General features: G+C 48.3%; 1 protein-coding gene across 5 annotated transcripts in view; it reads left to right on the top strand.

Annotated features, from left to right (window-relative positions):
- BCL2L1 (BCL2 like 1) overlaps nucleotides 1-8,140 on the top strand; it is a 47,179-nt gene extending 39,039 nt beyond the window's left edge. For all 5 annotated transcript variants that reach the window (XM_070420101.1, XM_070420100.1, XM_070420103.1 and 2 more), the window contains exon 3: nucleotides 6,460-8,140. In XM_070420101.1, the coding sequence (XP_070276202.1) occupies nucleotides 6,460-6,597 (138 nt within the window). In that variant the 3' untranslated portion in view covers nucleotides 6,598-8,140. The remainder of the gene's footprint in view (nucleotides 1-6,459) is intronic.
- The last annotated feature ends 7,068 nt before the right edge of the window (nucleotides 8,141-15,208 follow it).

The following is a 15,208-nucleotide window of genomic DNA, read 5'->3' as shown; positions in this document are numbered from 1 at the left end:
CACAGCTGGGCTGGCTAGAGTGAAGTGTCAGGCCCAGCGGAGTTTGGCCACCCATCTCTGCCCCTGCCCCACTAAGCCGCCCCTCTGAGTTGCCCACATCCAGGCCCATGTCCCCTGGGAAAGTCAGGGGAAGTGGATTTCAACCACAAACCTCACTTCTTCCCACTCTCCGCCTGCAACACCCTGCCAAGAGAGTGATAAAGCCTCTCCATTTGCCCCCCCACCCTTCCTGCCATCTCCTAGGGACCGCCTAACAAGGCCTCATTGGTCTACTCAGCAGGCATTTATCAACCTCTCTCCCAGGGACACTGAGGCTGGGAGCAGAAAGAGACTGTGAGTGAGTCACAGGCTGCCCATGCAGGGCTTTGCGAGTCCAGGGCAAGATACAGTCCTGGTGTCCCTGGCACTTTCTCTGGGCTGCTAGGAGCCCCTTCCTCTTCTCCACCTACTTCTTTCCTGAAATAACCACACAGGAAGGAAGCAGGGGGCCTGGGTCACCTTAGAGGAAGGAAGGGCTCGTCTGGCACAGGCACTTGTTCCCCACTGAAGCCAGGACGGAAGGGTTTCACTTTCCCTTCTGGTCTTCGTCACATCCTTTTCCTGTGCTACCCACTTCCCCCTCAGCTGGCAGGGGCCAGAGCTCATTCATTCAGCTAGTGGCCTCTGGCCACCTTCCCCTTCCTAGAGGGACTCAGGACGATAGCCCTGGCCCAGAAAGTGGGGTTTGCTGCTGCACGTGCTGGGCTTGAAACTGGCTCCCCACTTACTTTGCGCAGGTCTCAGTGTCTCTGAGCCTCAGTTTACCTGGGTTTAGAATGAGGACCTCCTTCAGTCACAGAAGTATATGCACCTGGCCAACAGTGGGGGCTCAAGAAGTGTTGTCCCTTTGAAAGTGGACAGAGAGATGTACAAGGTTAGAAGCAAAGACACTGGAGCCAGACTATTGGTGTAGGCAACCCAGCCAGGTCACCAGATTTATTTAGAATGGCACCTGCTGTGTTCTAGGCACAGTACCAGGTTCTAGAGATACTAGTGACAAAACCACACACTGTCTGGTGAGAGAAAAAGGACAAAAAATAATCACTCAGGTGACCATGATTGACATGTAATCAGGGATATGGCCCAGTCAGGGTAAATTGCTTTAGCTCAGTGACTGGCATAGGTAAAGCATTTAAATGTGTAGTAAAGGGTAGCCACCATACCAGCAGTTATTATTGTTATTTGACAAGTGAGGACACTAGGAGCCAGAGAGGTGAAGTAACCTGCTCAAAGTCATAACCCTAGGAAGAAGCGTGGAAACATGGGAGGTGAGAGAGGAGAAGAATGGGAATTGGAGAGCTGATCAGGTTCAAGCAGGGACTGTATTGTTGCCCTGATAGGGTAGGTACATCCTTGTGCCAGCCTTTTTCCTGGCTTCTCCAGGGTTGCAGGTGGATTGTATTATTCAGTCGGCTGCTTCTGGGCAGAGATCTAGCTGACATTAGTCATCACGGTTTGGATGGGCCCCTGGCTTCAGACATCGATCAGACTTGATTCCTGCTGCACTGAGGCACCATGACTGATGGGAGAGACTGACACACAGATAGAGGACCTCAACATAGGGATGCCCTGCCTTCCCTTCCTGCCTCAGGCCTTTGCACTTGCTTCTGCTGGAACATGCTCTTTTGACCTAAGATGATTATTTTTTTAAAAATGTATTTTATTGATTTTTTACAGAGAGGAAGGGAGAGGGATAGAAAGTTAAAAACATCTATTAGCTGCCTCCTGCACACCCTGCACTGGGGATATGCCCGCAGCCAAGGCACATGCCCCCGACTGGAATCGAACCTGGGATCCTTCAGTCTGCAGGCCGATGCTCTATCCCTGAGCCAAACCGGTTAGGGCTGACCTGAGATTATTGATCCTTGGCCACCTCTACCTCCTCATTCAGATCTCAGCTCAAACCTCACTTCTCCAGAAAGATCTCTGAGCATTCCACCACCTACATCAGTCCCCCAGGCATTGTCACCTCCCCATAACTTACTGTCTTCAAAATCCAATCACCTCTGAAATTGTCTTGTTTCTTATCTTCTCTGCTTCCCACTATGACAGTGTTTCTCAGCCTTTTTTTCCTTATTACTACCCCCAAGGAGTCTTCTTAGACATTTTTGTCCTAATTGCCCTTCCATTACATTTGAATACCACCACTGTACTATGTATGTGCTGTGGTACTGCAAAGCCACAAACCACTGCAATATCCCGGAATTTTTCACTTGGCTCCATTGGAGTTGATATCACCCCGGCTGAGCATGCACAGACTACAACACAAGGTCCAGGAAAGCAGGAACCTTGTTTGTATTGCTCACTGCTGTGTCTCCAGAGCCGAGCTTGGTGCATGGAAGGTGTTCGGTAAATATTTATGGTGTGAATGAAAGTCCACAACCCCTGGAAGCACAAAGACGACTTTTGTCCCAAAGTTGGAGAAGGGACTAGTAGGGAAGGATTCTGGGAAGACAGGACTCCAACGTGAGGTTGGCTAACTGAGGAAGAGAGATGCAAGAAGGGTGACCAGTTAGGGGGACACAGTGTTGGCAAAGGCACAGGGGCAGGAAGCACTCTGGAGCATGTGGGGTGGGCCCAGGCCTCGTGTGTGGCCAGGACTGTGGGAGGCGGGGGCTTGAAAGTGGGCCCAGCCTTGACTTCTGTGGACCCTGGTTCTTGTCTCACCATTCTGAAGGGCCCCAGTGCCAGGTTGGGAGACGCCAGTTTCTATCCAAGTTCTACCACAAACTGGCTGTGTGACACTAGAATGGGCAGGTGTGCTCGCCTTATTGACTTGTGGGGTCTGCCTGGCTAGTAGCCCATGATTCTCCCATGGGGGTCATTAGCCACTGCCTCTCGCCAGTGGCCCTGAAAACTCCCACGTGGATTCCTGTGGCAGCAGTCACAGCTGCAAAGAGAACTTCCTCCATTTGCTGTAACCCACGCTGAGGATGCAGACAGTCTCCCAGGCCTGGGTCTCCTAAAGCCTCTGTGACATCAGAGACCTCCCTGCAACTCACCCTTACCTCTCACCTCTCTGCCCACCATGCCAGCTCTGGCTAAAACCAGTGGGAGCCATTGAGGAGCAGTGAGGGCTTATCTCTGCTTTTCCAGACTGGGCTGCTTTCAATCCTGTTTATTTATCCAGAGCAGCCGCCCGCTGAGAAAATGGCTGTGTTTGTTTCCAAGTGTGTCGTGTGAACCGTGGGCTAAATATACCCACACCACTGCCTCCCGGCACCCGCCCTGGAACAGCACGCCCCATTCTGCTGGTGCTCTGTCTACAAAAGCAATTCGCAGAATCCACAGCCTTGGAAATCCTGGCCCCCTCCACCCTCCTAAGAGAAGGCGCTCCTTGAAGTGGAGATGAAGTGTTGTTCTGGCCAGGAATGCACTCGTGGGGGCTGGGCAGGTCAGAGCCTTGTTCTTGATGGCACCGAAATGAGAATGTTCCCTCCACCCTGGAATGACTGTTCCTGGACAGTGAGTGCTTTGTGCCTTTGCAGGGACAGAGCCTGTTTACTCCAGCCCAGCCCCAGAGCCGAAAATGTCCTGTGGCTGCCAGCCCTCTACTTCAGGAAAGTTCCCACTGAGGGAGCCAGGCCGCTCCCACTTTGGCTACAGCCCCAGTGTCCCGGGCTTCTTATGGGACGTTTGGCCCCTCGGGATAACCATGGCCTTCTGGCCAGGCCTCCCCACAGCCCAGGACTCCCCCCATCACAGGTCTGTCTTTTTTGTGAATTCACCTGGGCCTACTTTGCTTCGGATCAGAAAAATTAAAACTCCTGTAAGAATTTTTTTTGCCAACAAAAATGGAGGCTAGCCAGGATAAAGATGGAGAGACAGGGACGCATATCCACCCCAGCCATGCCTGGCAGCAACAAGGCCAAGAGTTCAAGAGGGGCTGACTGCTGCCGCTGCTACCTTCTCTCCAGGCCCAAGACGCACCTCCACCCCACCCCACCCCACATCCTTTTAAACGGGAATCCGTTCAGCACTAGTGACAGGACAGGTCCTCCCCAGTGCCCCGCACAGGGAATGTAGCAGCACTCCCTTTGGAGCTGGGCAGTCCTGAGTTCTGATCTTGGCTTTGCCACCTTTTAGCAAGGCCTTCCTATTGTAAACCTCAGTTGTCTCATCTGTGAAGTAAGTTTCAGATCGCTAGTCTGGGAATTATGATGAAGGTGCAATGAGATAATAGTGCCTGGCACTTAGTAGACATGCAGTACTTTCGTTCTACTCATGTATTTATCGACTACCAACTGTGTGCTAGATCGTGTTCTGGGTGTATAGAAATAAAACAAAATCTCTGCCTCATCAAGCCACATCGAGTGCAGGAGATAAATCAAAGAAAAACAAAGTGCAGAATCTGGTTATGAAAAGTGCTGAGAAGAAAAATAAAGGAAGGTAAGGAGATAGGAGAGATGGGGGTGGATACCATGTCAGACATGGGGGCCGGGGAAGGCCTCTGAGGAGGTGACGTTTGAGCAGAGTCAGGAGTGCAGTGAGGGAGGGAGGCAGGTGATGATCTCGGGTCCAGTGCTCCAGGCAGCAAGAGCAACAAGCTCCTGAGCTCAGCAGATACTCCGGAACAGCGAGGAGGCCCTGCTCCCTGTGGAGTGTGCAGTGGGGAGGGGCCCTGCTAAGCCTGCTGGTTGTGATAAGGACTTGATTCCAGGTACGATTGGGAAACCTCGGGACGGTTAAGAGCTTGGAGTGATGTGGTCTGAATGGGACTTTTCCCAGCAGAAGGGTAAGCTTTCTGGTAAGGGCTGTGGCTTATGTGTCACTGCTACCTTCCTAATGACTGAATAAATGTTGAGGATTCTCTGAGCCAAGTTGGCAGCTCAGTGCACGTGGCACTTGCTAGGATACCAGGGATATGAACAGACATGACAGTGGCTTTCTGAGTGCGGGGAGAAGCTGTTAGAGGACTTGAAGCACAGGCGTACTATGATCTATGTTTTTAAAAATCTTCTTTGTGTGGAGCATGGACTGAGGGGGGTTATCAAGACCAGAGGTGGGGTCCAGTCAGTATCAGAGAACAAACTGGCTGGGTGGGACCTGGGGCCAGTTGGAGATGGCAGGCCCTGTCTGAGGAGCAGGCACCACTCAGTTAGTTGGGACCAGGTGGAAATGTGACCCAAGGGGTGAGCTCTTGGTGGAGGCAAGAACACTGGCTCTGGAACCAGCCAGGAATTCATTTCATTCCCTCCCTGGACCCACACAGTGCATTGATTTCTAGGTGCCAGATGCTAGGCTTGGGTTTTGGTTCCACCACTGACAAAGCTGGGTGACCTGATCAAGTCCCTCCCCGCTCAGAGGCCAATTTCCTGGTCTGTAAATGGGGAGAGACAGCCTGCCTTGCAGCATTGTTGGGAGGATTAAGGGACAAATGGGGTGGGAAGCTTCTCATTAAAGGGTACTCTAAGCTCCCCTTTCCCTGCCCCACAGGCCGGCTCCACCCTGGGCTGGGTAATTTAACCCGAAGCCCCTCCCTCCCATATCATGTGCTTCCCTCCTGACTAGCTTCAGGGCCCAGAGTTGTTGCTCACCTCCTCCTGGACACAGAGTCATGTCCCCCCTGGGGTGGGGAACAGGGCTGGAGCTCACAGACCCACCCCAGGCCTGTGTGCTTGTTCTGGTCTGTGCGTTGCCCTGGCTCAGCCTTCCTGGGCAGAGGAAGAGGGAGCCATCCTCTGCCAGGAATCATTCTGGGAATTCACTTTCCCTTTTCTCTCCCTCCCTCTCTCCATCACAGCAGTGGAAAGCTTATGGCTCCACCCTGCCCTCACTGGGACTCTACTCCAGGCTTCTCTGGGGCTTAGATCACACGTGGTCAGCTCTCGCTCACCCCTGCACCCTCATCTCTCCTATCCCTTCCTTCTGCACTCTGCTCCAGCAATTGGCCTCCAGTCATTGCCTGCCCATCTCTTTCCCACCTCAGGTTCAAGAGCAGGGGTCCTCAAACTTTTTAAACAGGGGGCCAGTTCACTGTCCCTCAGACCGTTGGAGGGCCGGACTATAGTTTAAAAAAAAACTATGAACAAATTCCTATGCACACTGCACATATCTTATTTGTAAAATAAGTAAAAAAAACAAAATGGGAACAAATACAATATTTGTATTTGCATGTGGCCTGTGGGCCGTAGTTTGAGGACCCCTGTTCTAGAGTACCATTTCCTAGCTGTCTGACCTGGAACAAAGCTCTTTCCTACTTCACACTCGCTTTCTCCGCAATAAAATGGGTTGGTCATTTCCAACTGGAGGTCAAGAAGGAGGGCAGTTCTTAACCCTTTATCAGGCCCAGAGTGGGCAAGGATGACAGCAATTTTTCAAATTAAGGCCATCGCATGAAGATGGCCCCCTTCTCCTGCCCACCCACATTACTGTTTGAGGATTCCAATAGCACCTTTCCTTCTCTCTCTCTCCCTGCAGGACACTTTTGTGGAACTCTACGGGAACAACGCAGCAGCTGAGAGCCGGAAGGGCCAGGAACGCTTCAATCGCTGGTTCCTGACGGGCATGACTGTGGCTGGCGTGGTTCTGCTGGGCTCACTCTTCAGTCGGAAATGACCAGACACTGACCATCCACTCACCCTCCCACGCCCGTCCTTCCCCCATCACATCCCTCCTTTCAGCCACCATTGCCACCAGGAGAACCACTACATACAGCCCATGGCCACCCTACACATCACAGGGTTGGGCCTAGACCTGGTCCCCCACAATTAGTTTTCTAGAATTTACTATGCTTCTGTGAGAGCTGCCTTCCCCCACACCTCAGTTCTCCTGGCCTCAAAACCCACAAAGTTTCCCCAAAATCTGCCCCATGGAGCTGGCAGGCATGTGGGAGTTCATGGCTGATGGCTGGAAGGGCCCTACCCGATTGGTGGGACCTCCTTATCCCTTAGCCTCCCCTAGAATGCTTTCCTGCCAGGGAGCTAGAAAGTTTTCTGACCCTTTTTCCTAGAAAGACTAGATTGCCTTCGTTTTCATGTTTGTGGCCTCAGAATTGATCATTTCTTATCCCCTCCCCACCCCACCCTCTAGGACCTGGGCTCCCCTTTCTTTCATTCCCCCCCTCCAGTGGCCACTTAGGGGCCAATTCTGACTAATTAGGGATTCAGGCTGCTTGGGATAAAGAAACAAGGACCAGGACCCCCTCCCCAACTCTGGCCTGACCAAAGTCTCCCCTTCCACCCCAGCCCCCATGTCCTCTAGAGGTGTCTGGCTAGAGGCCATTCTAACCCAGGAGGAGGGGGCTGTACTGCAGGAAGCACCCCATACCAAAGCTTGGGTGTCCCTTGCAGTTTAGCACTACCCCAGCTTCCCTCCCCTTCCCCTTCCCTGGCTCCCATGACCGTGACTGAGGGACCAACTGGGCCCAAGACAGGTGCCCCAGAGCTGTTTATGGCCTCAGCTGCCTCACTTCCTCCAAGGAGATCAGCCTTGTGGCATCTTTGCTTTGGATTGCTGCCCATGGGGTTCAGAGGCCTCGGCCCAGAGGGGAAGGGGAGCTACAGGCAGTAGCTATGGGAGCCCTAGGGTCTTCCCTACCTCAGGCAGGAAGGCAGGAAGGAGAGCCTGGTGTGCAGGGTGGAAGTAGGGCTGCCTGGAGGGGCCAGTCCTGCCTGGCCAAACAGATTTGTGCCCCACCCCCATTCAGCCTAGGCAGCTGGGCTGCCAGGTCAGAATGGCCTGGCCAGGAGCCCTTCAGGCCTCCCTCCCTCCTCTGCTCTACCCACAGCCTGTCTCATCCCTGGGGGTCCCGGCCTAGCAGCCCTGCCCCCCCACCCCCACCCCCTGGGCTCTCTGCTGTACATATTCAAAACTAGTTTTTATTCCTTGTGAAGATATACTATTTTTGTTAAGCGTGTCTGTATTTATGTGTGAGGAGCTGCTGGCTTGCTGTGCGTGTGCACATGGAGAGCTGGTGCCCAGAGATTGAACAGCCTGACGCTCCCTCCCTGCCCTGGTCCGAGGAAGCCAACCGGGGGTCCTGGCTCCTGAGGGGCACCTATCCCTCCCCCAACCCCCACCCCACACTTGTCCCAGCTCTTTGAAATAGTTTGTGTGAAGGTGAAAGTGGAGTAATAAACTGTGTTGATCATTGAGCAAAGGGCCTGGGCTCTTGTGTGTTCTGGGACGGGAAAGAAGGGACTGCTTGCCTGACACAGAGGCCGGAGGAGAGCTGGGTACTGGTGCTGGCTGTGCTGCCCTCCGGGGAGGCCCTTGGACAAGCTGCTTTCTCCCTCTGGGCCTGAGTTTCTCCACCTGCATATCGATGGGCTTTTTATAGAGCACTTGCTGTGTGCTGGGCACTGGGGCTGTATGTGAACAGGACAGGCCGTTCCTGGCCCAGGAGCTGACATTCTGGTGGGAGAAACAGTCGGATAGCCATAGGCACTGGGGATTCTGTAGGGAACAAAGTCCTGGCCTTTTCGGAGCTTTCATTCTAGTCAGGGAGACAGACAGACAGACAGACAAATACAAAGACAGCTGTTGCAGAGGTGGAAACGACCATGAGGAAGCATGGCCAGACGGACCTAGTGGGGAAAGAGATAAGAAGGGGTCAGACTTGAGATAACATATTAAAGGTAGATATCACAAGATCAGCTGTTTTAGAGAGAGTTCTAGAGCGTAAGGAGTCGAGGGTGATTGGAGTTTTTGAAATAATGATGCCATGACAGTTACAAAACGAAGCACACGTGTGAGGCCAGTACTACCCAAGAGGCTCAGACTGGTTAAACAGCATTTCATTCGGGGCCTGAGCATATCTGGGAGTCAGGGAGTCAGCCTCCCTCGGGGTGACCTAGAGGCCTGAAGACTATACAGGCTAACTAAGGGGGAGCAGGGGCGAGTGGGCCTGATGGAGCAGCAAATGCCCAGATTGAACAGTTTTCTTCGAGCTGAAGGAAAGTTGGTGTGTCTGGAGTTGAGAAATGGGGAGAGGGGACTGAACTTGATCCTGAGTGCAGCCAGAGAGGCTGTTAGGGAATGACATGCCCCTTAGGGCCCCCAAAGCACGCTCTGGCTGCTGTGTGAAGAAAGTTCCGGAGGAGGAACAGAGTCAAAAAGAAGACGTGGTTTTGTTAACGTTCCAGTTCCAAGGATAGGCCAGGTGTGTATCTTGGGTCACCATTCCTGGTCTTTGGGCAAATTACCAACCGCTGTACCTCAACTTTCCCCTCTATGAAATGGGTATGATGGCAGCACTCCTCTTAGGTGGTGGTGGTCAAGATTGAATGAGGTAACCCCAACAGAGGACTGGATGTTGAAGGGGGCTCCAGGTCATCACTAATGTGGACTGAAGGGTCCCTGGTTCCATTCCGGTCAAGGGCATGGTCAGGACTCGCACAGGAGGCGGCCAATTTGTTTCACAATTGATGCGAGAGAACCGCTAATAGGCGGACTCCCCAGGAGGAGGGAGGAGGTGCACCTCATGAAGTTCCACGTGGCTGAGACCTGAGATCGGTCGGGGAAAGGTCTGGGAAAGCGGGCGGGTGCTCCAGCTGCCGGGCGGGCCAGGAGGCGGGACCTGCCTCCGGCGCTCTGACCCACCCGCTCACAGGAGCGGGCTTGATTGCCCCCTGGTGGCCGGGGAATGCGACCTGAAAAAGCCACTCCCACCCCAAGACGCCTCCCTGCAGGCCTGTCTCCTGCCTGGCCAGCGTTCTCTGCTGTCAGTCCTTCCTGCTCACCTGAAGGACGTCTGCACTTCCAACCCTTGGGTTCCGAATTCAGAGGTTCTCCCGGGGCTCAGGATCACCATTCTTAGTTCAAGACCAAAGCCTCCAGCTTCCCACCCACCTCTACGTCTACGAAGTGTCCCCCGCCCTTAACCTAGCCATTCAAGTCCCCTCCCCAGATTCTTGATATCCTTCCAGAAACTCATTTCACACACAGGCAAATATATAGATATCAATACAGTTTGATTTTTTTTTTAACACAAAAGGTAACAGACTGTGCCTTGCTTTTTTAAAAATCATCACCCGAGGGTATTTTCCCATTGATTTTTAGAGAGACTGGAAGAGAGAGGGAAAGACAGAGAAATATTGATGTGAGAGAAACAAATCAATTGGCCGCCTCTTAGGCGAATCCTGACCATGCCCTTGACCGGAATCGAACCCTTCAGTCCACTAGCCAATGCTCTATCCACTGAGCCAAACCAGCTAGGGCTATAAATGTTTTTTTTTAATATATCTTTTAGCAAGGCAAGGATTGAAAGTTAACTTTGACTTTTTTGCATGCTTCTGAATTCTATAAAAGTTTAAAATAATGATTGTATGCATTTCTGTGCAATTTTTAAAAATTAACAAGTCATGCAGAAAAATCAGGTCTTATATCATCATCAAATTCATTACATAATGTCCTGCTCTGCATTTTTCTCTCTCTACCACCACAGCCTTTGTCATGAGGCAAAAATAACAAGAACTTTTTCTTAATACAAAGAAGATAGAAATTAACTCATATGATCTCTATAAATTTGTCTTCTTTGATTTTTAATAACTATCCATGCACTAATGTTAGAATTTTGGGCATATGGAGTATCAATTCCCTCCTTAATTATTTAAACCATTCCATTTCAGTAGGTTCACACATGAATAAGTAGCTTGAATAATTCCATGAGAAAGAGCCTTATGAATTCTTATGAAATTTAAATGGTTTTACTATAAAGTCAATCTTAAATTTTTGAGAAGCCATTATTAAAACACTAAAGTACTGAAGGAAGGGGTGGGAGGGAAGAAATCAACCAAAGGGCTTGTATGCATATAGGCATAACCCATGGACACAGACAATAGGGTAGTGAAGACCTGGGGCGGGTACAGGGTCGGGCTGGAAGGGGTCAATGGGGGGAAAAGGGACATATGTAATACTTTCAACAATAAAGATTTAATTAAAAAACAACAAAAAAACAAAACACTAAGGTATTGAGAAAATGGACATAAAGTAAGAAAAAAGTCGTCTGAAAATAAAGACTATAAACATAATGTAGTGGCCTAGAAAAAAAACTATGCCCTGTCCTATTACATTGTAAAAATAATAACAATAAATAAAAATAATGTCAAGGCCTTATTGGCAAACCATGAATGTGGTGGAACACCCCACTGCAGCTGCTTGGCCCACGCTTTTAGGCACATCAATCTCACCTAGGCTTTGTGCTAAGCCCCCTGGGCCCCTGGAAAACAAACTCCAGTGGCTCCATGGACTTTGTGGAGGGTGTGTGGCCTTCCCAGGGGAGTGGCCATGTGCTCTGGGCCAACCACTGCAGTAGTTGTCCAGGAGGGAAGAGCCCAACCTTGGTGGTGCTCAGCTCCTCCTGGTAGAGCAGCTGGGGACAGAGGAGCAACAGGCACGTGTAGTGATTAGGAACACGACTCTGCAACTAGACTGCCTCGGGGTAGCTGGGTGCCCTTGGACAGTGGGTTTTTTCTGCCTCAGAGACCCCAGACTTGAAGCTGAAGAAGCTGGAGCTGGCTGTCCAAAAAGCAAATGGTCACAGAAAAGAAAAAACAGCCCATTCTCTCTAGGCAAAGGATTAGGAAAGGAACAACCTAGCAAGACAGAAATTTTTTAGACAATAACAGCTCTACTATGGCCCCATCCACATCAGCAAAGGCCAAGTGGGGAGCCTAGATTTCCAGCCTCATGGGTCAAAGTATTCAACTACCCCACCAATGTAGGGTATTGAGAGAGAAGGCCAAAGCTTTGATCTCTGCTGGCCATTAATGAGCCCTACCCTGCCACACCCTTCCCCACAATGTTAGTAGAAAACACTTTGGGAGCCTGGAATTCCACCCCTACCTGACAATACAAAAGTGGGTAAAGAAACATAAAGGAAGACAAGGTTTCTATGTTTCACTCAAATTAGAAAACTGATGACACCAGTAGACTGATAAGTTATATATATGTAATATAACAGCTACAGCAACCACTACAAAAGCTATACAGAGACACTAAAAAAAAACACTATTGCCCAGGTGAGTGTGGCTCAGTTGGTTGGGCATAGTCCCATGCACCAAAGGGTTGTTGGTTCCATTCCTAGTCAAGGCATTTGACTGGGTTGCCTGCTCAATCCCTGATGGGGTGAGTGCAGGAAGCAGCCAATCCATGTTTCATTCTCACATTGATGTTTCTCTCTCGCCCTCTCCCTTCTTCTCTCTCTAAAAATCAATTTTAAAATCTTTATTAAAAAATATAACACTATAGATAATTTGAATTCTAAAAAATAAATGTCAAATAACCCTCAGGAAGGCAGAAAAAAAGAAAGGGAATAACAGAGAGAACACACAGAAAACAAACCAAAAAAATTGAGAGCCCAGCCAGTGTGGCTCAGTGGTTGAACCAGGAGGTCACGGTTCAATTCCCAGTCAGGACACATGCCCGGGTTGCAGGCTCAGTCTCCAGTGTGGGGCATGCAGGAGGCAGCTGACCAACGATTCTGTCTCATCATTGATGTTTCTATCTCTCTCTCCTTCTCCCTTCCTCTCTGAAATCAATAAAAATATTTTTTTTAATTGGGAGGTATGTCTTAACCTATCAATAATTATATTAAGTATAAATCTATTAAGTATTAATTTAAATATATAGACAGATTGAAAGAAAAAGGATAAGAAAAGATATATCATGCAATCACCAATCAAAGGAAAGCAGCAAAAACTGATGAAACTAAAAAGAAAAACAGGCAAATCTACAAGTAATACCCCTCTCTCAACACTTAATAGGACAGTTAGACAGAAAAATCACCAGCAATATAGAACTCAAGACACCATCAACAAACAGGATCCAATTAACACTTATCAAACACTCAACACATTCTTTCCAAATGCCCACTAAGTGTATACCAAGATGGATCATATTCTGGGCTGGAAAAGAAAACTCAATAAATTTAAAAGGATTTAAATCATACAAAGTATGTTCTCTGACCACAGTGGAATCAAACTAGAAATTAATAACAGAAAGATAACGGGAAATCTCCAAACACTAGGAAACTAAACAACACATTTCTAAACAATTCATGGGTCAAAAAGGAAGTCCCAAGGGAAATTTAAAAGATGCATTGAATTGAATAAAATTAAAATACATCATATAACATATCAAATATTGTGGGACATGGTTAAAGCAGTGCTGAGAGGGAACTTTATGCAAGAAATGTGTACATCACAAAAGAATAAAAGCCTTAAGACAATAGCATAAGCTTCCACCTCAAGACCTATGGGATGGGGCGGGGGGTAGGGGGGGCGGGGGGGCGGGGGGGGGGGGGGCCAAAGCAAAGTAAGCTCAAAGCAAGCAGAAGGAAGAAGGTTGTAAAGATAAAAACAGAAATCAGTGAAATTTGGAGACATGAAATAATAAAGAACTCTGATTAAGGTAACTGCATAGGTAACTATAAAAGGAGTATTACTGTATTTTCAGTTTGTAACTCTCTTTATTCCCTACATGATTTAAAATACAAATGCATAAAAAATGTTACAAATCTGCCCGGCAGGCATGATTCAATGGTTGAGCATTGACCTATGAACCAGGAGGTCACAGTTCAATTCCCGGTCAGGGCATATGACCAGGTTGTGGGCTCAATCCCCAGTGTGGGGTGTGCAGGAGGCAGCCAATCAATGATTCTCTCTCATCATTTATGTTTCTTATCTCTCTGTCCCTCTCCCTTCATCTCTAAAACCAATAAAAGATATTTTTAAAAAATTTTAAATCTATGTTAATGGGCACACAATGTATGAAGATATAATTTGTGACAAAGATAATACAAAGAAGGAGCTATGAAGCTATATAGCAGTTTTTGTATATTACCAAAGCTAAATTGACATAGATTCAAACTAGATTGTTATAAATTTCAGGTGTTAATTGTAATCCCTATGGTGGCTATTAAGAAATACCTTTAAAGTATGCACAAAAGGCCCTAACCGGTTTGGCTCAGTGGATAGAGCGTCGGCCTGCGGACTGAAGAGCCCCAGGTTCGATTCTGGTCAAGGGCATGTACCTTGGTTGCGGGCATATCCCCAGTGGGGGGTGTGCAGGAGGCGGCTGATCGATGTTTCTCTCTCATCGATGTTTCTAACTCTCTATCCCTCTCCCTTCCTCTCTGTAAAAAAAAAATCAATAAAATATATGTTAAAAAAAAAAGTATGCACAAAAGAAGTGAGAAGAGCCCTAACTGGTTTGGCTCAGTGGATAGAGCGTCGGCCTGCGGACTGAGGGGTCCCGGCTTCGGTTCCGGTCAGGGGCATGTACCTTGGTTGCGGGCACATCCCCACTGGGGGGTGTGCAGGAGGCAGCTGATCGATGTTTCTCTCTCATCAATGTTTCTAACTCTCTATCCCTCTCCCTTCCTCTCTGTAAAAAAAATCAATAAAATATATTAAAAAAAAAAAAAGAAGAAGTGAGAAGAAATAGCAGACTTAAGCAATACTGTAAACCAATTAGACCTGACAGACAGATATAGGCTGTCCACCACCAGCAGCAGAATACACATTGTTTAGTGCATATGAAATTTTCTCCAACATAGACTGTATGGTAGACTACAAAACAAGTCTCGATAAATTGAAAAGATTGAAATCATGTAATGTATCTTCTTTATCACAATGGAATAAAGCTAGAAATCAATGACAAAAGGAAAACTGGGAAATTCACAAATATGTGGAAATCGAACAACACGCTGTTAAATAACCAATTAGTCAATGAAGAAATCACAAAGAAATTAGAAAATTCTTAGAGACAAATGAAAACACAGCATACCAAAACTTATGGGATTCAGTAAAAGCAGTGCTCAGAGGGAAATTTTTAGCAGTAAATACAACGTAGATGGATCAATTACTTGAAAGACACAAGCTACCATATTCACCCAATGTGAAATAGATTATTTAAATAGCCTTATAACAATCAAAGAAATTGAATTTGTAATTTAAAAACTCTCACCCAAAACACTCTCCAGCCCCAGATTATTTCACTGGAGAATTCTACCAAATAGTTAAAGAAGAATTAGCACTATGTCTACCCAATCTCTTCCAGAAAATAGAAGAGGAAGGAAGGGAATTACCCTAATATCAAAACTAGACAAAGATTCAGATGAGCCAACTCAATCTTTAGATCCTCATTCCAAGCAAATTCAAATAAACGAAACTTATGAGGCAATTAGGGAAATTTGTAAACTGACTGGATAGTTGATATTAAGGAA

This window comes from Myotis yumanensis, unplaced genomic scaffold, assembly GCF_028538775.1.
Source record: "Myotis yumanensis isolate MYYU_CA2020_CCGP unplaced genomic scaffold, mMyoYum1.0.hap1 SCAF_7, whole genome shotgun sequence".
Lineage (NCBI taxonomy): Eukaryota > Metazoa > Chordata > Mammalia > Chiroptera > Vespertilionidae > Myotis > Myotis yumanensis.
Note: the sequence above shows the minus strand (reverse complement) of the source record. Positions and strands in the feature narration are given on the sequence as shown.